Source organism: Thunnus thynnus, chromosome 19 (genome assembly GCF_963924715.1).
Source record: "Thunnus thynnus chromosome 19, fThuThy2.1, whole genome shotgun sequence".
Taxonomy (NCBI): domain Eukaryota; kingdom Metazoa; phylum Chordata; class Actinopteri; order Scombriformes; family Scombridae; genus Thunnus; species Thunnus thynnus.
This window is the reverse complement of record NC_089535.1, coordinates 3,391,857-3,418,072: the sequence shown is the minus strand read 5'-3', so window position 1 is coordinate 3,418,072 and position 26,216 is coordinate 3,391,857. Positions and strand designations below refer to the sequence as shown.

The window sequence follows — 26,216 nt, the reverse complement described above, 5'->3', positions numbered from 1 at the left end:
TAATTATTCTTTGTTTTTCTCTCTGTTTAATATGCTGCATGGAATTATTGTAAAGTGTGTTAAACAATGTTCGTTATTTGGCAAATTTTAATAAAGAAAAAAACACACAAACAAAAAAACAACAACAAAAATGGGACAACTTGTGAGCAGAGCTGAGCGCTGTGTGTGTGTGCGTGTGTGTGTGTGTGTGCGTGTGTGTGTGTGCGTGTGTGCGTGCGCGCGCGCGCATGTATGTGCGTGTGTGTGCGTGTGTGTGTGCGTGTGTGTGCGTGCGTGTGTGCGTGTGTGTGCGCGTGTGTGCGTGCGTGTGTGTGTGTGCGTGTGCGCGTGTGTGTGTGCATGTGCGTGCGTGTGTGCGTGTGTGTGCGCGTGTGTGCGTGCGTGTGTGTGTGTGTGTGCGTGTGTGTGTGTGTGCGTGTGTGTGCGTGTGTGTGTGCGTGTGTGTGTGTGTGTGTGCGTGTGTTGTTAGTAGGAGGAGAAAGGAAGAGAGTCTCCTTTTTCCACAGGAAACACGCTATGGTTTTTTTTTTCCTGCTCTCGTGCTTTCCATTCGTGCATGTGTGCTTGTGTGTGTGTGTGTGCGGGTGTGTGGGTGTGTGTGTGTGTGAGAGAGAGAGAAAGAGAGTGGGTGAGTGCCTCGCCCATTGTCAACTCCCAACTTGTAAACTCAGTAAAGCCTCTTGTTGAATCAGAGTCAGTCTGATCTTTTTGCTTCGCGTGCTGAGATTTTTGTCCTCTTCCTTTTTAAGAGTTAAGATCTGAAAACTTTTGATTTTTAACAGATTGTAAACTCAGTTTGACAAGACATTACTGGGACTCGGTGAGCTTTTGTGACCACAGAGATGTGCTCAGAGATGTTTGCAGCTAAAGCTGAAGCAGCTGTGAAGCATCTGGGCGCGGACGGAGATCTCATCTACAACGAAAATGCCAACTTGAAAATTGAGATGCTGACTCTGGTCAAAGTCAAAGTAAAAACCTTCTGGTCGGTCGTCAAGTACAAGATCAGCGATCTTACGCTGCTCGATCTGCTGCAGGACCCGAACATCTCCCCAGGTGTGTATTCTGACACAAAACTATATGTTAACAGCGGTAAAAGTACCAAAAACACATTATAAAAATACTTAATTACATGTAGAAGGCTTGTATTTATTATACAGGTGATCAGCTTCGTGTAGTTAAAGTTTCATCATGTTTTTTAAACGTAAAATCTTACTCTCAACTGTAGCATATACTTAAATGTATATATATATATGTGTGTGTGTGTGTATGTATGTATGTGTGTGTATCAAGGGATTGTTAGTTATTTATGACGGTGAGGGGGTGGTACAAAACGAGGAGGCACGTAATATATTTTTTAAACACTGGGGGACTACTTTGAATAGTTGCGTTTTGTATTTATTTTAAATACTTTTTTTTCCTTTTCAAGTGACGTTCTACCGGATGACGGTGTAGAAGTAGGATTGGTTTATCGTTTTAATGTACAGAATTGTGGCGGGAAGATCATTGTTTGTTTGCTTTCTTTCTGAGTGCATGACATTGAGAGAAGGATTGCGCTCTATGGCTTGGAGGCTGTTGGTTTTCTGAGTCATGGGGGAAATGTGACATGTACACGGATAAATGGGGCATTTATCCCGTAGCTGTTTGCCATAAATCCATAAATTGGCATGATTTGACCAATCACTGATGACTATAAAAATGTCTGTTTGACTTGTTATAGCAAGACAGGAATGACTCACTTTGTGTGCGTTCTGTCTCCTTAGGGAGTGTTCATCATTTATCAGAGGGAGGGCGGTAGCTGCCCTACCTGGAGCTATAAATATTTTCACTTGATTGAACTGTGACTCTCAATCCATGACCCTCTGAGCCCCATTCCCTCATCGGGGTGAAAACAAAGCAAACTACCAGCCCAACTTACTGTGTCCTCTCCTATAGTACTGCAAAAGTTACCTAATTTAGTCCAGCCAATGTAATGAGCAAACAGCAGGGAGGGAGTGAGGAGTTCTCACCTAAACAAACATAATTTCTTAAGCAAAATGCAATTCCCCCTTACAAATAATAATCACATCATCACACAAGCTGTATGCACTTCAGCAGTATAAAGGTGCATGACAGCCGCCCTCCTACCACACAAAACCAACAACATTTAATAAGCCTACACATCTTACACACATACATCTCAGCGCGCACACAGCCAACATTAGCAACAGGTGCATTTTAATGACCGTTTACCCAGATAAACAGTAACATACACGACAGCTGGCTGGCATTAAAAACCTACCCTTTGATGGTCTGGAATTATCATAGATAACTTTTGCAGTACTATAGGAGAGTACTAAGTTGAGGAAGTTGAGCTGGTAGTTTGCTTTTTTTTCCTGACGAGGGAAGGGAGGTCAGAGGTCAGTTCGCTATTACACGTAATGGTAGGAAAAAAGTCAACCTTTGCTTTTTTATTGTCTCCAATACTACCTAACTTTGGTGTGAATATAATAAAATATGGTTATTTATGGTGGCGGGAGGTGGACTTGTGTTGTTTTTTGTTATTGTTTCTATGCTAGTTGTCTTTATTCTCTTGTGTTGTTTTGAATGTTTTTGGCTTTGATTTGATTGATAATGTATAAAAAAAAGGGATAGGACTAGAAAAGTACTTCATCCTATGTGCTTTTTGAACATTGAATGGTTATTATTTGCGTTGTTTACTGAAAGTTTGCCGTTATTTCTACTTGTTTTGTTTTGCTGCCTACATATTTTATTTTGTTGCTTTAACATGTTCAAAATAAAATCAATCAGTCAATCAAAAAAATCACTCTGGGAGGCTCAAGGAAAAATTTTTTGCTGCTCTGGGGAGGGTCAAGATAAAAAAATAAATAAAATGAAGTTACACCACAGCCACCCCACTTCCCTCTGGTAAATAACGAACAGTCCCTAAGTAGCATAAAATGTCAAAATTATGAAGTACTTTGTCAAAATTATCACCAAAGTAGCCAAATTATAAAATATTTAGTCAAAATTATGAGATGAGTAGCCCAGATTATGAGATCTTTAGTGAAAATGATGCAATACTTATAAAAAATGAGGTAAAATGTCCCTGCAGAGTACACAGAGAAGGATCTGATGATGGATTTTGAGAACTTCAGTGACAGCAGCAGTGGAGGCCGTGCAGCAGCAGGAGTTGATGCACCTAAAGTCAAACTGGAAGTGTCTGCAGCTGTGGACACTGTGGATGGAGCGTCCTCCTTCACTCTGAGGAAAAAGACTGTGGACATCAAAAAACTGAAGGAGAGCTGCGCTGACAAGTACGTCTCTGTTTGTCTCTGAGTGTTAGAAAAACACACACACTTTCTCTGCTTTGTTTCCACATGTGAAGGCCTCTCAGTCAATTATTAGTAGGAATATGGACTGCAAACTCATCAAACATCTCACATGGGAATAACAAAACCTAACCCTAACCCTAATTCCATATTCTCACGTTTCATTAAATATCCTCAACCCTTCTCCTCTCGTCTGTGTTCCCTGCAGGAAGATAAAGGAGAAGATGGTGGACATGCTGAAACTAAAGGAGACGGAGAAGCTGACTTTTGTTCACCAGAGGGTCTACAACACTGCTCCTGTCACGTTTTATGGCAAAACTGGAAAGAACGGCCTTGTGTCGGCAGTGTGTGAAAAATTCGGGATTTCGCTGTGGGTGAGTGTTTGTGTCTCTGAGAGAAAAACTACTGAGAATAAAAAATGACAGACAAAAGATGTGAGCTACAAATAACTTCTAACTGGCTGAGTCAAAGTCTGTTTTATGTGATGAAAAATCCAGTTAAATGTACATGAATTCTAATTTAAAAATGAGAATCCTTTTAGAGACTGAGGCACTTATGAAGGTCTGGGCCTGTATTCATCAAACTTCTAAGAATTACACTTAAGATTACCTTAAAGAACCAGCTGAGGATTAAAAAATTATTTGTATTATTCATCATAGACAATAACTCTATTTTCTACAATTTTTAAAATTTCAAAACATGTCTCAGAAGGCATGTGCTCACCTAAATTTTTGTGTGTACCAATATCTGTCTTCAGTCCCCCCTGTTGACACGTAGTCCTTCTTCCCATGTGTCTGTCCTGTAAGATAAGAAAACAAACATTTTGGTACAGTTTTCGCTCTTTTGTAGGAGCATTCTGCTGGGACGCTAGACATTTGCATCACAATTTGGATTGGAGCTTGTGTAGCTGCCTTTGCTGTGCTTTCATTTCCTCTTGACACTTGAGTCCTGTGCTTTGGTATGTGCCTCACACTTGCACACAGCCACTTCCTGTGGGACTAAAATAGAGTCTAACAGGTTAGACACCAGTGATGCATGTGTTGTTGTGGCCACACAGTTGTGGGTTTACAAGCCCAAGGGGCTTGGGGATAGGATGCCCAGTTGTGGGTCTACAAGCCCAAGGGGCTTGGGGATAGGATGCCCAGTTGTGGGTCTACAAGCCCAAGGGGCTTGGGGATAGGATGCCCAGTTGTGGGTCTACAAGCCCAAGGGGCTGTGGTCAGTGCTTGTTTGAGTTTCATAAAACTGTCATGTCCTTCCTCAGTCCAGGTCAGTGCATCTGTAAGTCTCAGTCCATGGTCATGTGTCATCCTCTGCAGAGACTGTGTGATCTGGGCATAGTCAGGGATGCCCAAAAATGCCATCATTTGGTTTTTTGTGCTTGGTTTTGGAATTTTTAAGATGGCTTGGATCCTGTCATCTGACTTTCTCTTTCCTTCTTGGGAAATCAGTTGACCTAGGAATGTTACTTCCTTTTTTAACCACTGCAGTGTAGAAAGACTGGCTTTGTGGCCTTGTGTTGCTTAATACTGTGGCAGTGCTAACGTGTCAGTCTTACAGGCCTCTTCTATTTCTGCGCACAAAAGGAGAACATCTACATCTACAAACCAGTTTACTACTGCAGGGAGGGTGAAATCCCTCCAAGTTCTCATGTAGAGCTGCAGAGTACACTGTAGGTGATCCTACATAACCCTGACTCATTCTTGTGAATGCATGCATGTTTTTTCTTTCATTGTGAATGCAAACCAGAATTGCTAATCTGGATGTACTGGTATGCTGAAAAATGTATTTGCGAGGTTGACTGCAGTAAAACACTTACTGTTATTTGGTACCTGTGTTAGAATTGTGTGAGGATCAGGTACCGCCTGGCATGGACTGCATCATTCACTGCTTTTAAATCTTGGACAAACCTCCCAGTCATAAGCTGGCACTCCTGCTGTGCCTTTTTGACTGGAAAGATAGGTGTGCACATTGAAACTGGTGTTATTCCCTCAATAGCCACTGGTTTAAGTGGATACGGGGTTCTGCATGATCTGTAATCAGATTTAGGCGTGACAGTTATTAAAGGTGCTGCATTCTTCATCATACCCATAGTTCAATTGAAACATCTGTCAGCCTTGGATCAGAGACAGTCAATGATGTCATTGTCGTGCTGACATAATTTTGGCCTCTTTGTGAGAGTGTATGCACTGCATGTAATCCCACAAATATAGAACCGAATGATTTACTGAGATTTATAATGGGCACCACTTAGCAATCCTGACTCTTTTCCTTCTCCACCCTCTTCCAGGTCTCTTCCTGTCCCCCCTGGTTCTTCTTTGTTACTTTATCGCTGGCTTGTTTTATTACCTTTTCTGCGTGCCTAGCATACCCCAGCACATCAGCGAGCCAGTCTCTGTCCACATGAATGCAATGTTTAATCGCATTGTTTTTGATTTCTGGTAAAGGTCCTTCAACAAGGCTGGACACTCCATGAAATATCCTGGTTGAGTGGTCAGGCTGCATCACCAGTTCCTTCCACATGACCCATGCCAATGCCCAGTTTCCATTTCAGCAGTATCTGAATTTCTCCTGAAGTCGGGCGATGGTGACACATTAGTTCCTGGATTTGCAGGCAGAATTCACCTCCTCCTACCTCGGAGGGGTGTTGTAGTTCCTTCAGGTCACTGTGTCTCCATGGACGGTACACATGCATGGTTAATGGCGCACCATTCTGCCCTCCCTGTGGATTTGGTACCTCCACAATAGGCATAGTTACCACTGCTCCATCAGTTCCTCTGGGCTGCCTCAAAAGAGAGAACAGAATGTTTCTTTGGTGAGAGAGGTCATGTGACGAAGGTGATAGTAGCAGTCGAGCTGGTGATGAAGGGTCAGAATGTGAGTGAAAGGATGCAACCGCCACAGCTTCTACTCATGCATGGTGCTCTTTGCACTGCTGCTCAGCATGTCGAATGTGGTAGGCTACGCCTGGTGGGGAGACGAGTGGGTTTATATATGATCGTCAGTGTCTCCCACTGCTGCTAATCCATCAAGATCTGGACATCTGAGGCTGCTGTGTGTCTGTGAGGCTGGCTGTGTTGGTGGAGGCGGGGTTCAACAGTTGGCATCTCCTTCAGGTTGTGACTGGTACGGGGGTGGTTGTGGTGCTGTTGCAGGGGGACAGTCCAGGACCAGCCCTGGGTGAGATTTCTTATCTGCTTTTTCCTTATCTGTCTCTATTCTTTTTCATATCACTCACAACACTCTCTTTATCCCATAGATAAATGTCTGCCAACCTACATCCTTTTTCCCTTTCTTTTCCCTTTTATAGTTTACATAGTTGTTTTCTCAGATTTTCAGATTTTCAGTCTGATTTAAACTAAACAACTATGTACTGTAATTCATTCCTCAGTTTCAGATGTGCACATGTCCATTCACCATGTTTATAACACATCATCTTTGCACAGCCTTCATAATCATTTTTGTCCCCTCCTCACACAAACGCTTTATACTTTCAGCCTCCACCCAACACAACTATCAATACAAGAATCTTGTGTACAGTCACACTTCTCTGTCTGCAGACACCTGTTTCCTGCAAGATAATCGATAACAATTCCATGTATGGAGTCATGCCTGTCTCATACAGTTTCCAGTTCTTGCATTTAGTTTCCCTTTTTTCAACGATCACTTCATCATGTATCATGCACTTCTGATAACCTTTCTTATTTCTTCTTTTCCTAACAGACATTTTGCGTAAAACAGAACAATGTGATCACAACATATAAAGATCAATAGACAGGGTCAAGAGTGTATCATGTTCTTTAAAGACAGAACTAATCAATTGAACACACTTCTACACCGGATTAACGATCATCAAAACCTTAATATATGTATTTTCTCCAACAGTACACTTCTAATGATCTTTTTTTTCCCCTCCACAGTGTGTTTCCATGTGTTCTGTGTAAAAAGTCTTATAAATAGGGAACTGATGATGTCACTGATGATATCACAGTGTCGGCTGGGGCCAAAGTTTGAAAAGTAAAAAAATATCTGGGGGTGTTGAGTTAGAATGAAGTGATCTCATCTCTGAGGCTAGCAGCTCCAGGGCTGCCACACAGCCTAAGACAGTATAGGCCTAACAGAAGACCAGCCTGGTCACCAGAATAAAACGTTGGCATTGTATGTTTCTGCAAACCATGAATATGTTGAATCTCTTCATTTCATCATGTGTAATACGTAGCATATCAACATTTCAACAATACATATATCAATGTTTCTAAAGTGACGTAGTTCACATGAGATCTATATGAACTGACTTTCTCATTAGCAGGAGGAGGGGTCAGTGGATGGCTAGGAAGTTAGCTGCAGCAGAGAGCACGGGTCAAGACCACCTCGAAACCAATGCCCACTTCCCATTTCAACCGAGATGTTGACCCTTTTTCTGGTGACAAAACTGGGTGTCTTTAGTGAGACTTCATTAAGTGAGATGACATTAGCAGCCGTTTTTTTAAATTTTATTTTATTATTTTAATCCAAACCATGATCTTTCTCTTCCCTAATCTTTCCCTAACCTTGTGCCTAAACCTAACCAGACCTTAACCCATAAGAACCCACAGTGACACAGGTGTCACCATCCCTTTCAGTGTTCTGGAAAATTCCTTATACAGCTTTATCCTTGATTTTAACTCATGAAGTCCCTAAAGTGACATCTACTGAACATCCTGGTGCAGTCATGTGACAATGTGTGAATCTGTGTACCTATGACATCACTTCCAAAATGGTCAGCAAATGTGACAGAACTAGCTAATTTTAAAAAGTTTGTTTTTTGTCACTAAAAGGTAGGTTTCAACCCATTTAAAAATTCTGATGCTTTAATAAGACGTGCTGTATTACATTTAACCTGTTCTGACCACATTTCTTGAAAAAATTGATATAAAACAAGTTAGGGAAATATCGTTATGACATATATGTTACATTACAGATCTTTGACACTGAAGGTAGAATTTAAAAAAAAAAATCAGAAATGTGTTCCTTGTGGTCCATTTGGTCTCTTTTATATTCCCCATAATTTTCCTTTAAGGAGAAAAGGGTCCGGGTTCTTATGGGTTAACCACAGTGTTGTCACATCATAAAACATCATTATTCAACTGATAATGGCCAACAATGAAACATAGACATTCAACGTATGAAATGTAGACATTCAACGTATCCATGGTTTGCAGAAACGCCAACGTTTTATTCTGGCGGTTGGGTTGAGAAGACAAAGAGCGCACATAATCTTAAAACAATAAAACATAGGAGTAAAAATATCCATTACGTAACGCACCACAATCTCCAGGTGCATTGTGGATAATGTGAGCAACATGTTTTGAAAAAGAAGAAGAATGTGTGGACTAAAAAAGACGATATCTCTGGTTTTGCTGCATCAATTTTCATCCATTTCATTCCTTTCATCCAAAAACTGTCCATTATGAGTCTGATGATGTCACAGGAGTGAAATGATGAATCTGTGGAGGATTATTTTAAGGTAAACCTCCAAACACCAAGTAAATAGACTCTAAAAAAATCTCTTTACTTCATCAAAGTGTGTGAAAACTGAGAGGATCTGAGTCTTAATTCACTTCACGCATCTCGGGTCAGATAGCTTTTAGATATCAAGGGATCCGAGTGTAATTGTATCTAAGGATCATTCTGGTGATTTACTATGTTTACTTCATGTTTGGATCTAAACTGACAATAAACTGATCTACTAACAAGTATTCTTTGTGTATCCAAAGCCTGATATATCTTATTCCTCTGTGCTGTGACCTCTGTTGTTGTTCAAAAACATGACATGTTCCTTCATTATGAAGAGTTTGGTCACGTTGGTTTGTTTAAAAACAGCTCCAAAGACAAATAACAGTGATCCTATTGGCAGTCTCTGAAAAGTATTTCTATGTCAGAAAGAAAAATATAGAGAATCACAAGAAGTGTACCGTGTCTCAGTGATCCTGCTGTGTTTGTTCCTTCAGAGGAAGAAGAAGGACATGACAAGCTTCACTGTTCCCGAAGATGTCACCTTCGCTTACAGCCTGATGGAGATCACCACTGAGGACAATACTCTGGGTGAGACACAACTCTGTCTCTGTTACTGCATCTCTACTCACCCACATAACTCATGTTAGTGCTGCTGTAAATCACATCTGCACAGTTTGAACACGTTCTGTTAAAGAAAAGACGGAAGCTATCTCTTCCTGTTACCCCACCTATGTATCAGTAATAATTAGTCTATGAAGACTAAATACATGTTTATAACTCTTTGTTATGTATTAAAAATCAGTCTGTAAAGAGATAATAAATGGTTTATACTTCGCTATAATGTAGCTGTCAGCAGATATAAGTTTTTATTAATGTATTAGTCAACAACTATAACTCCTCCTGTTGACACCTTGAAGTATTTTCTGCTGTATGAACAAATAATGAATGACATTATAATAAAACACAGCGGTCATATTACAAAATAGGTCTCCATAGGAGAAGTAAATAAACACTTAAAATTTCCTTATATCTGCTTATAACTACATTATAGTGAGTTGTAAATCATTTTTAACTGTTTAGATACTGATTATTAATGATAACAAACATGTTTACAGGTGTGAAGACAAGTGAGATGAGCACATTCTGCCTTCGGAAATATAAGATTCTTTTATTTTTGTGTGTTTATACGTCTGGTGTTTGAATCTAGATAGACATCACAGGTTAATATAACAGCAGATGGAGATGAAGAGATAACTTCATAACTTGTTCTTCACTTGTGTTCAGGAATTCCACCTCGATTCATCAATATGAAACGTTACAACAAAGGTCTGTTTTTAGCTTTCTATCAACTTTTCAACTTATTTTTACTGAGAAGATCAGTTCTGTTGTTTACTGCTCATCTCTGTCTTCACTGTCATATTGATGCTGCTGTTGTTGATTCCATCTTATATCCAATAACTTATAAATTGATACCATGGAAACCTCGTCAGGATGGTGGAAGGTCAGCACAGATGGAGACGACGAGACGCTGCAACAACTGACGGAAGGTCAGTTTGAGTCTTAAATGTTCTCACAATGTAACCTCATTTAAATCATATTCCATACCTGAGTTTCTGAAACTTCTACATCATCAACAAGATCAGTCATCACCTGAAAAACCTGGTGTTCATCATCTGCCACATGTTAGCTGCCCTCTTGTGGAGAAAACTGATTTTGCAGCGGTTTTTCTCAAAAATTGTGATAAAATTTGACATGTTTTGTGCTCTTTTTGTGGCAAAATTGCAGGAATTTGGAAAAATTGCAAGCAAAGGAAAATAATGTGAAATAATGAAGGACAAAATCTAATCACTTCCTATGCACTGCGATGACATAAGTTACCACGACACAAAATCCCACAATTGGTCCAAATCACAAGCAATCTGTTGATTTGCCCATTTCATGTGAAAAGTTGTCTTAATTTAGCAAAATTGCAAGCTCTCGCAAATATTGTGGAGATTTCTTGAATTTGTGTTAATGATTGTGATCGCAAAATCACAATTTCATGGAGGGACTGGTGGAATATTATTAGGGACCGAGCCCAAAAGGCAAAGGACTACTGTAAGGGCGAGGACCCTATTGTTTTTTGTGTGTTTGTTTGTTTGTTTCTTTCTTTTTTTATTTATTTCTTTATTATTACGCCACTTAATCCCTTAATTTGACCCCCTAAACATGCTCAAAAACTCACCAAATTTGGCACGCACATCAGGTCTGGTAAAAATTTGATAAAATGTAAAAATTATCCCCCAAAGTGCCAAAATGCGCTCTCTAGCGCCACCTATGTAACTAAAATGGTTGCCACGGCCCGTAGGAATGTCGTAGAGAGACCAAACCAAAACTCAATTATTCGTCTCATCAAGACCTACAAATCATACATACATACTGACATCCCTGACCTAAATCCAACAGGAAGTCCGCAATCAGCCTTTCAAAATAAGACTTTAACCCCAATTTTGGCCCCCGAACAAACGCCATCTCCTCCGAAGGCGTTAATGGTATTGGCTTCAAACTTTAATAGATGACTTATGACACTGTGCTGAAAAAAAGCTGTCAAAAACTTTGTAATAACTCAAACGGTTTGGATTTCATAAGCCTTGAAAGTTGAAGTGCCACATTACCCTTACAATGTAAAACAATGGGGAGGCATGAACTTTGTGTCAAACAGAGGCTTCTGACATCTAATCTATAAGTCTGACCACTTTCAAACCTGTATCAATGGATTCACCACGAAATTTCCTACTAAAATATGATTTTTAATGTAAGATTTGGCCAAAGTCATGGTATTTATGAGGAGTTTTCGCAAGAAGCGTACTCTAAAATCCTCCTCTCCAACTGCTCCTGGTGATGTCACTCCCTCAGTGCTGTGAAACATTCTGCAATACACACTCATTATAAAATCACAGGAGGAGCAAGAAAAGACTTTAAAACTCACACTCTAATATCTCAAAAACAGTGAAAGATAGAAAAAACATGTAAATTTAAGATTTGTAGGTCAAAGTCTCGTGACTCATTTAAAGTTCAAATGAAGTTTGTATCTAAAACTATGTGGACGCAGTAAATGTTCAAAAAGGTGTGGGTTCGCTCACACTCTCCATTCAAATATATGAGTATTATTCTGTGTCCAGCTGCAGTTACTTATTGTCTCTACACACCTGACAGTACACATTTCAATCAAACTTTCAAAATAAAAGCACCCCACACTTGTAAGAAATATCCCTCATTTTTAAAAAGCAAAATGATCTGATCCTGACGGGCCAGAGTGCGAGGTCCCGACCAACGCTGCTTGCAGCTTTAATTATTATTATTATTATTATTATTATTATTATTATTATTATTATTATTATTATTATTATTATTATTATTATTATTATTATTATTATCATTATTATTATTATTATCAGTGCAATGCAGGAAATTATGGAAGGACATTGCGTTCACCAAAGAAAAATAAATTGGAGACCTTATCTCATAGTCATATTTAAGTATCTTATAATTATTAATAATTATAATTATGAGATAGTTTTCTCATAATTATGAGATCCTCATCTTGTTATTATGAGAAAAGTTTGAAGTTGTCAATCATCATTTGAGAAGACAGAAGCATAATGACGCTACTTGATTTCTGATCTTGAGGTTGACATGCTGACGGATGTGAAATACAGCAGTAGTAGGAGCAGGAAAGAGCAAGTCACAGTGAGCAGAATCAGACAGTGATCTTGTGAGCAACAGCAGCTTATGAGCAGTGTCAAGAAGCAGAGACTGTACTACATCATATCATGCAGGAAACATACAGAGAAAAGGCTAGAAATGGTTACACAATTACAGTAATTAGGGTGATCAGAAATCAGTCTGGGAGTATATAGGGAGGGCAAAGATGACTGCTTGTTGTTTTTAATGTTTAGTAATCAACATCATGTAAAAATATTTATTTTCCTGACAGGAAGTGAAAACCTGATATCAGATACAAATTTAGCATCATTACATTGACCTTCGTTACGTTGTATTGAACTTTCCTACTTTACTCACTGGATTAAATGGTAACTGCTGTTGTGTTTCCTGCAGACATATTTCAGAAAGCAGCTCTTCTCCAGCCGCTGGCAAAACTTTGTGAGTCGAGACGTTGTGATCTGCTGAAAACACTCAGTGAGCTTCTGCACGACAGAGACGCTCTCTCTCTTCTGGAGGAAACAGTAAGACCAATGTTCTCAACAGTCAGGGTGAAAACCTGTGCGAAGCTATGTGTGGTCCTCCAGAGGTTTCTGAAGGGAACATTTATCACTTACTGGAGACATGATATATGTCACACCTTCACCTGTTTCCTCTCTTCAGTTGGATCAGAGCAGTAAAGGAGTGTTTGAGTGTCCAGAGTCTCCAGCTGTCTCTTCATTCATGGCTCTTCTTGATGTTTCTGAAGTCTCCAATTCTCAGAAGGATGCTGCTCACCTGCTAGTCAGTGCCGTGGACAGTAAGGACCGACACACACTACACACTGATTTAACAGAATCTACAGCACATGATGAATAAATTTTAAAAAATTCTCTGTTATTTTTTCTCCCCAGGTTTACCAGATGATGCTGCAGCTCTTCTGGCTACCTGCAGTCCTGAAACACTAAGAGTCCTCCAGCAGCTGGTTGGTTTATTCCCTCACCAACATCTACATGCCAGTCCCTCCAGGATTTTGCAGTTTTTTGTGATTATTGCAGCCAAAATTGTTTGATTGTGCAGTGGCTGCTTGACAATTGCGATACAATTTGCAATTTTTTATGCAGTCTGTTTGCGGTAAAATTGCAGGAATTTAGAAAAATTGCAAGCAAAGGAAAATAATGTGATTTAAAAAAAAAAACCTACTACCAATGAAGAGTCATATGTAATCAATCAATCAATCAATCAATTTTTATTTATATAGCGCCAAATCACAACAAAAGTAATCTCAGGGCACTTTTCACATAGAGCAGGTCAAGACCGTACTCTTTAATTTACAGAGACCCAACAATTCCCCCATGAGCAGCACTTGGCGACAGCAGTAAGGAAAAACTCCCCTTTAACGGGTAGAAACCTCAAGCAGAACCCGGCTCTTGGTGGGCGGCCATCTGCTTTGACCAGTTGGGTTGAGAGAGAGAAAGAAAGAGGGAAAGGGGGAGGAGGGGGACAGAATAACAACAATCATAAGAATAACAATAAGTAGCAACAGCCAGGGAAGGATGCCAACAGGACTGCGAAGGACCGGCCTGCAACCCAGGGTTTCCTGTGAGATGAGAAAGCAAAAAAAATCTAAGGAAGAAGCAAAGTTAGTTACATGCATTGATGTTACATGAATGCATACAGATGGAGAGGAGGAGGAGGAGAGAGGAGCTCAGTGCATCATGGGAAGTCCCCCAGCAGTCTAGGCCTAGGCTGATCCAAGGCGAGCCTGGTCGGCCCTAACTATAAGCTTTACAAAAAGGAAAGTTTTAAGCCTACTCTTAAACATAGAGAGGGTGTCTGCACCCTGGACTGAATCTGGAAGATGGTTCCACAAGAGAGGAGCCTGATAGCTGAAGGCTCTGCCTCCCATTCTACTTTTAAAGACTGTAGGAACCACCAGTAAGCCTGCATACTGGGAGCGCAGTGTTCTAGTGGGATAATACAGTATTATGAGCTCTTCAAGATATGATGGTGCCTGACCATTAACAGCTTTGTAAGTTAGGAGAAGGCTTTTAAATTCTATTCTAGATTTTACAGGAAGCCAATGTAGCGAAGCTAAAATGTGAGAAATGTGATCTCTTTTTCTAGTTTTAGTCAGAACACGTGCAGCTGCATTCTGGACCAGCTGGAGAGTCTTTAGAGACTTGTTAGGGCAGCCTGATAATAAGGAATTGCAATAATCCAGCCTAGAAGTAACAAATACTTGGACTAGATTTTCTGCATCTTTTTGGGACAGGATGTGTCTGATTTTTGCAATATTATGTAAGTGAAAAAAGGCAGTCTTTGAAATTTGATTTATGTGGGAGTTAAAGGACATATCCTGATCAGAGATAACTCCCAGATTCCTTACGGTGGAACTAGAGGCCAGGGTAATGCCATCCAGAGTAGCTATATCATTAGATAATGTGTTTCTAATCATTTCCTTCAATAAAAAGCATACTAGATATCACAGAAACAACTATATTTCAGTGCTATTTTTTAAATGTATACTCTGAATATGAGAACGATGGGCTCAAAGTTATATAAAAAAGAAGTTCCATTAATAAGCCTTTATTGAATAAACGTTCACCTTAGCATTAGCACCAAATGCCAATGAAATAAATGCATTGATATAAAAATATAGCCTAGTTTAATTTCCAAAGTGCCCATTTTTATATTTGAGGTAGATTATGTCCATCTTTGCTGTCTGAACAACATCAGCTTGTGTTCTTCTGACTAACTGAATCAAACCTCCTTTTGGAACATTTGGGAATTGTTTTGCTCGGTCTATGGCATCATTTTTATGGGCAGGTGAGATTTGTCCATCTTCCACCTGAATGCACCTGAATCCTTGCTGAAGTTGTGGTTATCTCATTAAATTGCAAGCTCTCGCAAATATTGTCGAGATTTCTTGAATTTGTATTAATTATTGCGTTCACAAAATCACAATTTCCTGGAAGGATTGACATACTCTAAATGTTGCCATTATAGCATTGATCACTGATCTCATCACAGCAACATTCAAGAACATCTTTCTCCGTCTGTCTGTGTCTTGTCTTGTTGTCCAGGTGAACAGTCTGGAGGAGAACGCTCAGGTCAAACTCCCAGAGTCTCTGCCCATCTCCCTGCAGGAAGAAGGAGAGCTCCGCTGGGCGGCCGAGCTTCTCTGTTTGACCGATCAGATGCTGACAGAGCTGAGAGCTCAGTGGGACACACCAGATTTCTCACCAGAAGTGCTGCTGGAGCTTGTGTGTCTCGTCGTGCAGGGACTCAGCTTGATGCAGCCCGAAACACACTCATAATGTAGTCAGCTCTTTTATTATAGAGTCAGTATTAAAGGACAGGTGACAACAGTCAGGTGTCCATATGAACAGTGAAAGAGGTTTTCCTTGCTCTAATCATTCCTCCTGGTAATACTGGCTTTTAAAAGATTCCCTTCAAATGTGCTTTCAATGTAAGTGATGGAGGCCAAAATCCACACAGTCATTTTGTGCCAAGATGGATTTAAAAGTTGATCTGAAGCTTATATGAGGCTTCAAGTCTGTCAAGAAAAAGACACTATAGGTTGTAAATTAATGTTTAATGACAGATGCCATCAAGTGGCCATAGTAATTATGACCCAGGGAAGTGACGCAGTTCAGATGACATAGTAGTAGGAGGAGGCAGGTTGGGTGTATAGCAAGATAATTGGTTTTAAGGGCAATAATGGACTTAGGGGAAGGAGACAGCTATTTGCTTCATGTTTCAACCACCTAAGGAAGGAGAAACCACATTTCAAATGATGATTTGAACCCCAAACATGATCTTTCCCTAATCCTAACCAAGTGGTTTTTGTGCCTAAACCTAACCAGACCTTAACCACAGAGTTGTCACATCATAAACCATCATTATTTTTTAAAAGTGATTTTTAACGGTTTTGGAAAGCGGCATATTACGCTCCTATTTTGGAAAGCAGTACATTATGCTTCAGTGGGTCGTTCTGGAGTGCAGATAGAATCAACGTATTTCCTCCAGAAATAAACTTAGTTTTTACGGGTGCTATGTCATCCATAATTTGTGTCACTGGCAAATTCTGCCTAGTCAATTAAAGATAATATATGTATAGGCATTACACTTATCACTACTCAGTGTATACTCCATAACCATCAATAATAAGAAAATAAATGCATATAAAAAATATAAGTGATGCAACCTATTGTCAACTCTTAGGTATTAATGTAAGACACTACATACTGATTAAGGTAATAGCATTTTAAAGTCTACACTCAATGCTTGTACCAGGCACCAGGCCTGTACAATTATAGGAGAAACACTACTTCCTACTGTGTTTGGGTCAAATTTGACCCATGTTCAAGTTTAGATGTGTGAAACATACTTTTAATTTCTTCTGATCAAAACAAAGCTTCATTACATCCTCTACAATGGCCTACTGAATACAATAAAACACAAAAAATAAAATGCCTATTAAAAAAGTTTCATCTATTGTGTTATGGGTCAAATTTGACCCGGTAATAATTATGGGTTGTTTATGCAAAGAAATACATACTAAATGCTGCCAAATTGTCATGAAAACAAAAATTACAACAAAACAATAGTAATAAAATCCTATAATAATAGTATAATGTGTAATAATATTAAAATTATGTTTCATGCCAAGAAAGAGTATTGACTTGAACCCCCCCCCAACACACACACATACACATCTCCTGTTCCCCAGCTGTATATACAGTTTATAGACTGGGGCTTTCTCTTGCTTTATTTCTCCCATCTCACTGCACACCTGGAACAGCGTGCACACCCACACACCCACACACACACACCCACACACACACACACACCATCCCGGAGATGACACTTGCTGTGTGATTGACCAAAATAAAGTGTTGTTTTTTGAAATTAAATTGGCTTTTCTCCTTTTTTCATAGGAAAGTATATGTGGTCAATGTTGACCCATAACACCACAGACTTAACAATAATTGCTTATTTTAACATATAAGAAATTACAAACAAATTATTTTGGGAATTATTTTGTTTGTCATTAGCCTCTCTTGGTCTCATAATATATTTGCCTGTTCTGTTCATCCCAAACAATAAAATAGATAAATTGGGCCAACTTTAAACTAAAAACGATTTGTACATTCAAAGTTAAATGTGGTCTAAGGTACATTAAATATCAAGGTAAGTGTGTATACATATCTACATATTTATATACATTGTTGCTATGGATGAACAATAAGTCACTTAACATATAAAACATTTTACTGGATGGTTATTAGTGTTTTGTTCAGTGCTTGTTAACGAATTCAAATATAGGTCAAATTTGACCCATGAACACTAAGGATGTAAACCTTTAAGAAACTGGACTGTCAGCCCTCCAGGAAGTGAATGAAGGAGTGAAGGCGGAGAAGTGAATTTACAGTGTGTAAGTGTGTGTGTGGCTGATAAAAAGACAGACAAACAACGGGATAATTTGGGAACAGAGCGGAGTGCTGTAACCGATTTATCTGCTCACCAAATGTGTGTGAAGGAGCATATATGTGCGTGGTTAGTAAGAGGAGAAAGGAGGTGCAGCAGGAAACAAACTGTATGTCACTGTTTTGAGAGCCATAGTTTCCTGCACTACTATTTTCACTTCGTGTGTGTGTGTGCCTCGCCCTCAGTCAAACTCCGACTTACAGAGCAAAGGACAGAAGCACCTCGACCACAAGAGTAAAACAAAGTAGAGAGTCAGTCTGATCTTTCTGCTTTGCATGCTGAGTTTTTTAAGCGTTAAGATCTGAAACTCAGATTTTTAACCGACCGTAAACTCAGTTTGACAGGAAGTAACGAGGACTTAGTTTTTTCGTGTCCACAGAGATGTTTGCAGCTAGAACCAAAGCAATTGTGAAGTGTCTGGGCGCGGAGGGAGATCTCATCTACAACGAAAATGCCAAGCAGAAGATTGACATGCTGACTCTGGTCAAAGTCAGAGTCAAAAAGAAAGTCTTCTGGTCAACCGTCGAGTACATGATCAGCGATCAAACACTGCTCGACCTGCTGCAGGAGCCGGACATCTCCCCAGGTGTGTTTTCTGACACAAAACTATATGTAAACAGCAGTAAAAGTACCAAAAACACATTATAAAAATACTTAATTACATTAAGATGTCTACTATTTAAAATACAGATGATCAGCTTCATGTAGCTAAAGTTTCACAGTAAAAGTACAAAATAGCCAGGCTAAAAATACCAACTTTGTTACAGTGTATGTACATTGTAATAAAGTTGATGTTAAGATTAAATTAATTTAAGGTTAAAAGATACATCATAAATATGGTTGAAAAGCTATTTCCTAAAAGATTAAAAGGTTCAGTGGAATAAATAAGTTTTAAAAAATATATAGTTATAAATATTTGTTTTATTTTGAAGAGTTCATAGTGGTAAAAGGAAGTAGTATTCCAGATGTATGTTAATACTGGTCATTTATTGGTTTAAGTGAGTGGGATCACACAGGTGTGTAAAGAGAGAGAAAGAGAGGAAGTAAAGTTTGAGTAAAATCGTGTAACTGTATTTTTCTGAGAGCAGGTGTAGATACCTCTACTCGAAGTTTGTTGTACAGTTGTTCACGTTTGTTTGTTTATTAGCTCATTATTAAAGTGAATGGACTTATAGTCACTGTGTAGCTAACCCAGTTTATGCCCATTGTTTCTAAAACTAATTCCAGTGTAATGTTTGGTTATTTCCTTCACTAGAAGTATTTAATAATGGATATCAGTGACAGCTTTGTTTAAAGGAGTGATACACCTATTTTATTGCAGTAGTCTAAGTAGTAGTCAATCAAAGGTAGATTGCAGTGCATAGATTTAATACAAGTTTAAATAAAACTGAGTCTAATAAGGGTATTACTCAAGAGTTATGACTCAAGACAAATAAAATAGTGTACATAAACAAAAGAGAAACAAGATAACATCTAAGTATTATCTATTGTACATTAAGGTAGTTGATTTAAAGAACTCAGGGCCGATCCCTGATTAGACAAGGGATAGGTGGGCTACACATCTTTAATAAGATCTTTGTGTTTTTTTATGTAAAATATAATGTTACTCTTAACTATAGCCATCACGTACATATATATATATATATATGTATATATATGTAACGAAGTTACACCCCAGCCACCCGTCTTCCCTCTGATAAAAAACAAACAGTCCCTAAGTAGCATAAAATGTCAAAATTATTAAATACTTTGTCAAAATTATGAGATCTTTAGTGAAAATGATGCAATACTTATAAAAAGCTCTGAGATACTGAGGTAAAATGTCCCTGCAGAGTACACAGAGGAGGTTCTGATGAAGGATTTTGAGAACCTTAGTGACAGCAGCAGTGGAGGCCGTGCAGCAGCAGGAGTTGATCCAGCTAAAGCTGGACTGGAAGTGTCTGCAGCTGTGGACACTATTGATGGAGTGTCCTCCTTCACTCTGGAGAAAAAGACTGTGGACATCAAAAAACTGAGGAAGAGCTGCGCTGACAAGTACGTCTCTGTTTGTCTCTGAGTGTTAGAAAAACTCCAGTTTCTCTGCTTTGTTTCCACGTGTGAAGGCCTCTCAGTCAATTATTGGTGAGAATATGGACTGCAAACTCATCAAAGATTTCACATGGGAATAACAAAGTGTTGTTTGATAGGTTTAATTCCATATTCTCACCATTCATTAAATATCATCAACCCTCCTCCTCTCGTCTGTGTTCCCTGCAGGAAGATAAAGGAGGAGATGGTGAACATGCTGAAACTAAAGGAGATGGAGAAGCTGACTTTTGTTCACCAGACGGTCTACAACACTGCTGATGTCAAATTTTATGGCAAAATTGGAACGGACAACTTCGTGTCGGCAGTGTGGGAAAAATTTGCGTGTTTGCTGTGGGTGAGTGTTTGTGTCCTCGAGAGAAAAACTACAGAGAATAAAAACTACTGACAAAAGATATCAGCTACAAATAACTTCTAACTGGCTGATGATCAGAGTCAAAGTCTGTTTCGTGGAAGAACAATAAACTGACAAGAATGTTTTCAAACTCAGAAGCCTGTCAAGATTCCTGTTTAGGCAGAAAAACATGTAAAGTAAAAGATGGACATTTTTTGACAAAAGAAAATAAAAACTGGTGATTCTCAACAAGCAAACAATCAAGAACAGCATGAAGACACCCATCTTGTCCTCAGGTTCACTACTGACTTTGCATTTTTTAGTTGTACAACTGTAACTTGTTCAATTGAAACATGCAGTTCATGTTCCTTTTAAAATTTGACACCTTTACTGGATAGCCAACAGTAGAGAGATGTCTTCATGATTCAGTTGTAAGTTAAAAATCCAGTTAAAATGTGAATTAATAATTTAAAAATGATAATCCTTTTAGAGACTGAGGTACTCATGAAGGTCTGGGTCATCAGACTCCAAGAATTACACTAAAGATTAACTTAAAGAATCAACTAAGGAGTAAAAGATTATTTGTATTATTCATTATAGACAATAATTCTATTATCTACAATTTTTAAAATTTCAAAACGTGTCTCAGAAGGCATGTGCTCACCTAAATTTTTGTGTGTACCAATATCTGTCTTCAGTCTCTACCATCCCCCCTGTTGGCACGTAGTCCTTCGTCCCATGTGTCTGTCCTGTAAGATAAGAAAACAAACATTTTGGCACAGTTTTCGCTCTTTTGTAGGAGCATTCTGCTGGGCTTTAACCAGTTCAGCTAAGGAGACAGAAGGGGTTATAGGAGAAGAAACACTAGATATTTGCATCACTGAGTCCTGTGCTTTGGTATGTGCCTCAAACTTCCACACAGTCACTTCCTGTGTGAGTAAAATAGATTCTAACAGGTTAGAGACCAGTGATGCATGTTCAATTTGTTTACCTGCGGATGTTATAAATCCTCTCATTTTCCACAATGTCCTGAAATCATGTACACCGAAAGCATCCTGCACCATTTATACAGACAGCAACCTGCTGTCTGTATAAGACAGGAAGTGTAGCAGGATTAAGTACAGGACGGGTTATGGTGACATTTGGAAGGGCTAGTAGGACATCATTGTAATGCATCATTCTTGCAGGTGTTAAATTGCTTGTTTTGTGTTCCATTAGGATTTAGGATACTGCATGAGGAACTAGTAGGTTAAGGGTCTGATATCCCTCTGATCCTCTTAAGGCTAATAGGGCTAGTGATGTATCTGCCATTACTTTAACGCTGTGTGGCAGCCATGCTGCAACAGTATCCGATCTTGATGAGAGTTAGACTACAGGGGCCAGATGCATAAATGACACGTACACAAAAAAACCATGCATACACCATTTCCCGCACATAAACTGGTATTTATAAACACAGAATATGCGCACACTACACAGTATCGATGACATAAACCTCTCTTTTTCACAAACAGGTTGAGTAAAGGGTTGTTGCCAAGCCCAAGGTCGGGGCTGTGCTCATTGCTTGTTTGAGTTTCACAAATCTGTCATGTCCTTCCTCAGTCCAGGTCAGTGCGTCTGTAATGTCTCAGTCCATGGTCATGATTCATCCTCTGCAGAGGCTGTGACATGTTAGTGAGCCACACCGCTGCACTGGGTGACATGTTCCTTCATTATGAAGAGTTTGGTCATATTAGTTTGTTTAGAAATGGCTCAAAAGACTAATAATAGTGATCACAGTTTCAGTCTCTGAAAAGTATTTCTGTGTCAGGAAGAAAAATATAGAGAATCACAAGAATTAACCCCTGAAATCATGTCTGGATTTTATCCTGATATGAGACACCTGAAATGTGTGAGTGTAAACGTGTCTCAGTGATCCTGCTGTGTTTGTTCCTTCAGAGAAAGAAGAAGGAGGAGACAATCTTCACTATTCCTGAAGATGTCACCTTTGCTTTCAGCCTGATGGAGATCACCATTGATAACAATACTCTGGGTGAGACGCAATTCTGTCTCTGTTACTGCGTCTGTTGTAAATCACATCTGCACAGTTTGAACACGTTCTTTTAAAGAAAAGATGGAAGCTATCTCTTCCTGTTTACCCCCACCTATTTATCAGTAATAATTAGTCTATAAAGAGTTAATACATGTTTTTAACTCTTTGTTATGTATTAAAAATCAGTCTATAAAGAGATAATAAATGGTTCATAATTCACTATGATGTAGCTGTCAACAACCATAACACCTCCTGTTGACACCCTGAAGTATTTCTCGCTGAATGAACAGATATATGACAATATAATAAAACACAGCTGTCATAATATAAAATAGGTCTCCAAAGGAGAAGTTATAAAATACTGAAGTAAATAAACACTTAAAATTTCCTTATATCTGCTTATAACTACATTTTAGTGAGTTATAAACCATTTTGAACTGCTAAGATGCTAATTATTAATGATAAATAGGTAAATAAGTGTTATGGTCCATCTAAAAGCTACAGACGAGTTCTTCTTCTGTGAAGGAAAAGTAAGTCGTTAATGTGACCAGATATTGTTAATTCACTAAATTATTCGGTGAAACATCATCAGCTGTGATAACTCAATCATTATTATTAAATGTCAGACAGATGATCAATGATTTAGTTTGTAGCACATAACTTCATAATTTCTTCTTCACTTGTGTTCAGGAATTCCACCTCAGTTCATCACAATGAAACGTTACAACAAAGGTCTGTTTTTAGCTTTCTATCAACTTTTAAACTTTTTTTACTGAGAAGCTCAGTTCTGTTGTTTACTGCTCATCTCTGTCTTCACTGTCATACTGATGCTGCTGTTGTTGATTCCATCTTATATCCAATAACTTATAAATTGACACCATGGAAACCTCGGCAGGATGGTGGAGGGTCAGCACAGACGGAGACGATGAGACGCTGCAACAACTGACGGAAGGTCAGTTTGAGTCTTAAATGTTCTCACAATGTAACCTCATTTAAATCATATTCCATACCTGAGTTTCTGAGACTTCTACATCATCAACAAGATCAGTCATCACCTGAAAAACCTGGTGTTCATCATCTGCCAAATGTTAGATGCCCTCTTGTGGTGAAAACTGATTTTGCAGCGATTTTATGTGCTCTTTTTGAGGTAAAATTGCAAGCAAAGGAAAATAATGGAATTTAAAGAAAAAAACTACTACCAATGAAGAGTCATATCTAATCACTTCCAGCACGCTGCGATGAAATAAGTTACCATGACACAAAATCCCACAATTGGTCCAAATCACAAGCAGTCTGTTGATTTGCCCATTTCATGTGAGAAAGTTGTGGTAATTAAGCAAAATTGCAAGCTCTTGCAAATCACAAATGTTGCAGAGATTTCTTGAATTTGTGTTAATGATTGTGCAAAATCACAATTTCATGGAGGGTCTGGCAGAATATTATTATTATTATTATTATTATTATTATTACTATCATCATCAGTGCAATGCAGAGACTGTACTACATCATATCATGCAGGAAACATACAGAGAAAAGACTAGAAATGGTTACACAACTACAGTAATTAGGGTGATCAGAAATCAGTATAAAAAGTAGTCTGGACGTATATGAGGAGGGCAGAAGATGGCTGTTTGTTTTTTTAATGTTTAGTAATCAACATCATGTAAAAATATTTCTTATTTTTTCTGACAGGCAGTGAAAACCTGATATCAGATGCACATTTAGCATCATTACATTGACCTTCGTTATGTTGTGTTGAACTTTACTACTTTACTCACTGGATTAAATGGTAACTTCTGCTGTGTTTCCTGCAGACATATTTCAGAAAGCAGCTCTTCTCCAGCTGCTGGAAGAACTTCATGAGTCGAAACGTTGTGATCTGCTGAAAACACTCAGTGAGCTTCTGCACGACAGAGACGCTCTCTCTCTACTGGTGGAAACAGTAAGACCAATGTTCTCAACAGTCAGGGTGAAACCTGTGTGAAGCTATGTGTGGTCCTCCAGAGGTTTCTGAAGGGAACATTTAACATTTATCATTTACTGGTGACATGATATATGTTTGTGATCTTTAAAAATGAATAAATAGCACGTATGGACACGTTAGTACTGCATTAAGACAGACTTGAAACAACCGGAACCTGTCCTTTAAGGTTTGACTTTATCAGTCAGCAGACACATCTCTTCCTCTGTTTCCTCTCTTCAGTTGGATCAGAGCAGTAAAAAAGTGTTTGAGTGTCAACAGTCTCCAGCTGTCTCTTCATTCATGAAGCTTCTTGATGTTTCTGAAGTCACCAATTCTCAGAAGGATGCTGCTCACCTGCTAGTCAGTGCCATGGACGGTATGGACTGACACACACTACACACTGATTTGACAGAATCTACAGCACATGATGAATAAAATAAAGATTTTTCTCAGCTCTACCAGATGATGCTGCAGCTCTTCTGGCCACCTGCAGTCTTGAAACACTGAGAGTCCTCCAGCAGCTGGTTGGTTTATTCCCTCACCAACATCTACATGCCAGTCCCTCCAGGACTTTGCAGTTTTTTGTGATTATTGCAGCAAAAAATGTTTGATTTTGCAGAGACTGTTTGACAATTACGATACTATTGGCAATTTTTAATGCAGTCTTTTTGCGGTAAAATTGCAGGAATTTAGAAAAAGTGCAAGCAAAGGAAAATAATGTGATTTTTAAAAAACCTACTACCAATGAAGAGTCATATGTAATCATTTCCTTCGATAAAAAGCATACTAGATATCACAGAAACAAATATATTTCAGTGCAAAGTTATATAAAAAATTAAATACTTTATTAAATAAACGTTCATCTCGACATTAGAACCATATAAAATTAGTCCATAGTGCCATTGAAATAAATGCATTAATGTAAAAAATATAGTTTCATTTCCAAAGTGCCCATTTTTATATTTGAGGTAGATTATGTCCATCTTTGCTGTCTGAACAACATCAGTTTGTGTTCTTCTGACTAACTGAATCAAACCTCCTTTGGGAACATTTGGGAAATGTTTTGCTCGTCTATGGCATCATTTTTGTTGGCAGGTGAGATTTGTCCATCTTCCACCTGAATACTTGCTGAATGTGCTGCGATAATGTAAGTTACCACCACACCAAGTGCCAAAATTGGTCCAAATCACAAGCGAATCCCAAGTGATTTGGCCATTTCACGTAGAAAAGTTGTGGTCATTTCGTAAAATTGCGAGCTCGCGCAAATATTGTGGAGATTTCTTGACTATGTGTTAATTATTGCGTTCGCAAAATCACAATGTCCTGGAAGGATTGACATACTCTAAATTGTATTGATCTCTCACAGCAACATTCAAGAACATCTTTCTCTGTCTGTCTGTGTCTTGTCTTGTCCAGGTGAACAGTCTGAAGGAGAACGCTCAAGTCAAACTCCCAGAGTCTCTGCCTGCCTCCCTGCAGGAGGGAGGAGAGCTCCGCTGGGCGGCCGAGCTCCTCTGTTTGACCGATCAGACGCTGACAGAGCTGAGAGATCAGTGGGACAGACCAGAGTTCCCACCAAAATTGCTGCTGGAGCTTGTGTGTCTCGTTGTGCAGGGACTCAGCTTGATGAAGCCCAAAATACACTCATAATGTAGTCAGCTCTTCTTTTATTACAGAGTCAATATTAAATTACGGGTTTCACCATTTTTCCATTATGTCTTAACACAACAGTCAGGTGCCAATATGAACACTGAAAGAGGTTTTCCAGGCTGTAATCATTCCTCCTCTTCATACTGGCTATTAAAAGATCTCTTTCAAAATCCA

At 38.9% G+C, this 26,216-nt stretch overlaps 1 protein-coding gene across 3 annotated transcripts; it reads left to right on the top strand.

The window, feature by feature from the left end:
* The first annotated feature begins 669 nt into the window (after window positions 1-669).
* On the top strand, window positions 670-26,216 carry LOC137170313 (gasdermin-E-like). Of its 3 annotated transcripts, none has more exons than XM_067573581.1 (10): window positions 670-1,053; window positions 3,092-3,293; window positions 3,517-3,682; window positions 9,299-9,392; window positions 10,089-10,130; window positions 23,325-23,381; window positions 24,244-24,371; window positions 24,633-24,768; window positions 24,846-24,916; window positions 25,809-26,216. In XM_067573581.1, the coding sequence occupies exons 1-10, from the start codon at window positions 843-845 to the stop codon at window positions 26,040-26,042; spliced, it is 1,341 nt and encodes a 446-aa protein (XP_067429682.1). In that variant the 5' UTR covers window positions 670-842; the 3' UTR covers window positions 26,043-26,216. The 3 variants fall into 3 exon arrangements, with proteins under 3 accessions (XP_067429682.1, XP_067429681.1, XP_067429680.1); XM_067573580.1 differs by lacking the exons at window positions 23,325-23,381; window positions 24,244-24,371; window positions 24,633-24,768; window positions 24,846-24,916 and adding exons at window positions 10,295-10,351; window positions 12,903-13,030; window positions 13,170-13,305; window positions 13,400-13,470; XM_067573579.1 differs by lacking the exons at window positions 23,325-23,381; window positions 24,244-24,371; window positions 24,633-24,768; window positions 24,846-24,916; window positions 25,809-26,216 and adding exons at window positions 10,295-10,351; window positions 12,903-13,030; window positions 13,170-13,305; window positions 13,400-13,470; window positions 15,572-17,404.

Excerpts from the sequence above, each read along its gene's own strand:
- LOC137170313 (XM_067573581.1), top strand. The coding sequence starts at position 843 with ATGTGCTCAGAGATGTTTGCAGCTAAAGCTGAAGCAGCTGTGAAGCAT. Across the intron at positions 3,683-9,298 it reads AATTCGGGATTTCGCTGTGG|AGGAAGAAGAAGGACATGAC; the intron begins GTGAGTGTTTGT and ends TTGTTCCTTCAG. Across the intron at positions 24,917-25,808 it reads TGAGAGTCCTCCAGCAGCTG|GTGAACAGTCTGAAGGAGAA; the intron begins GTTGGTTTATTC and ends TGTCTTGTCCAG.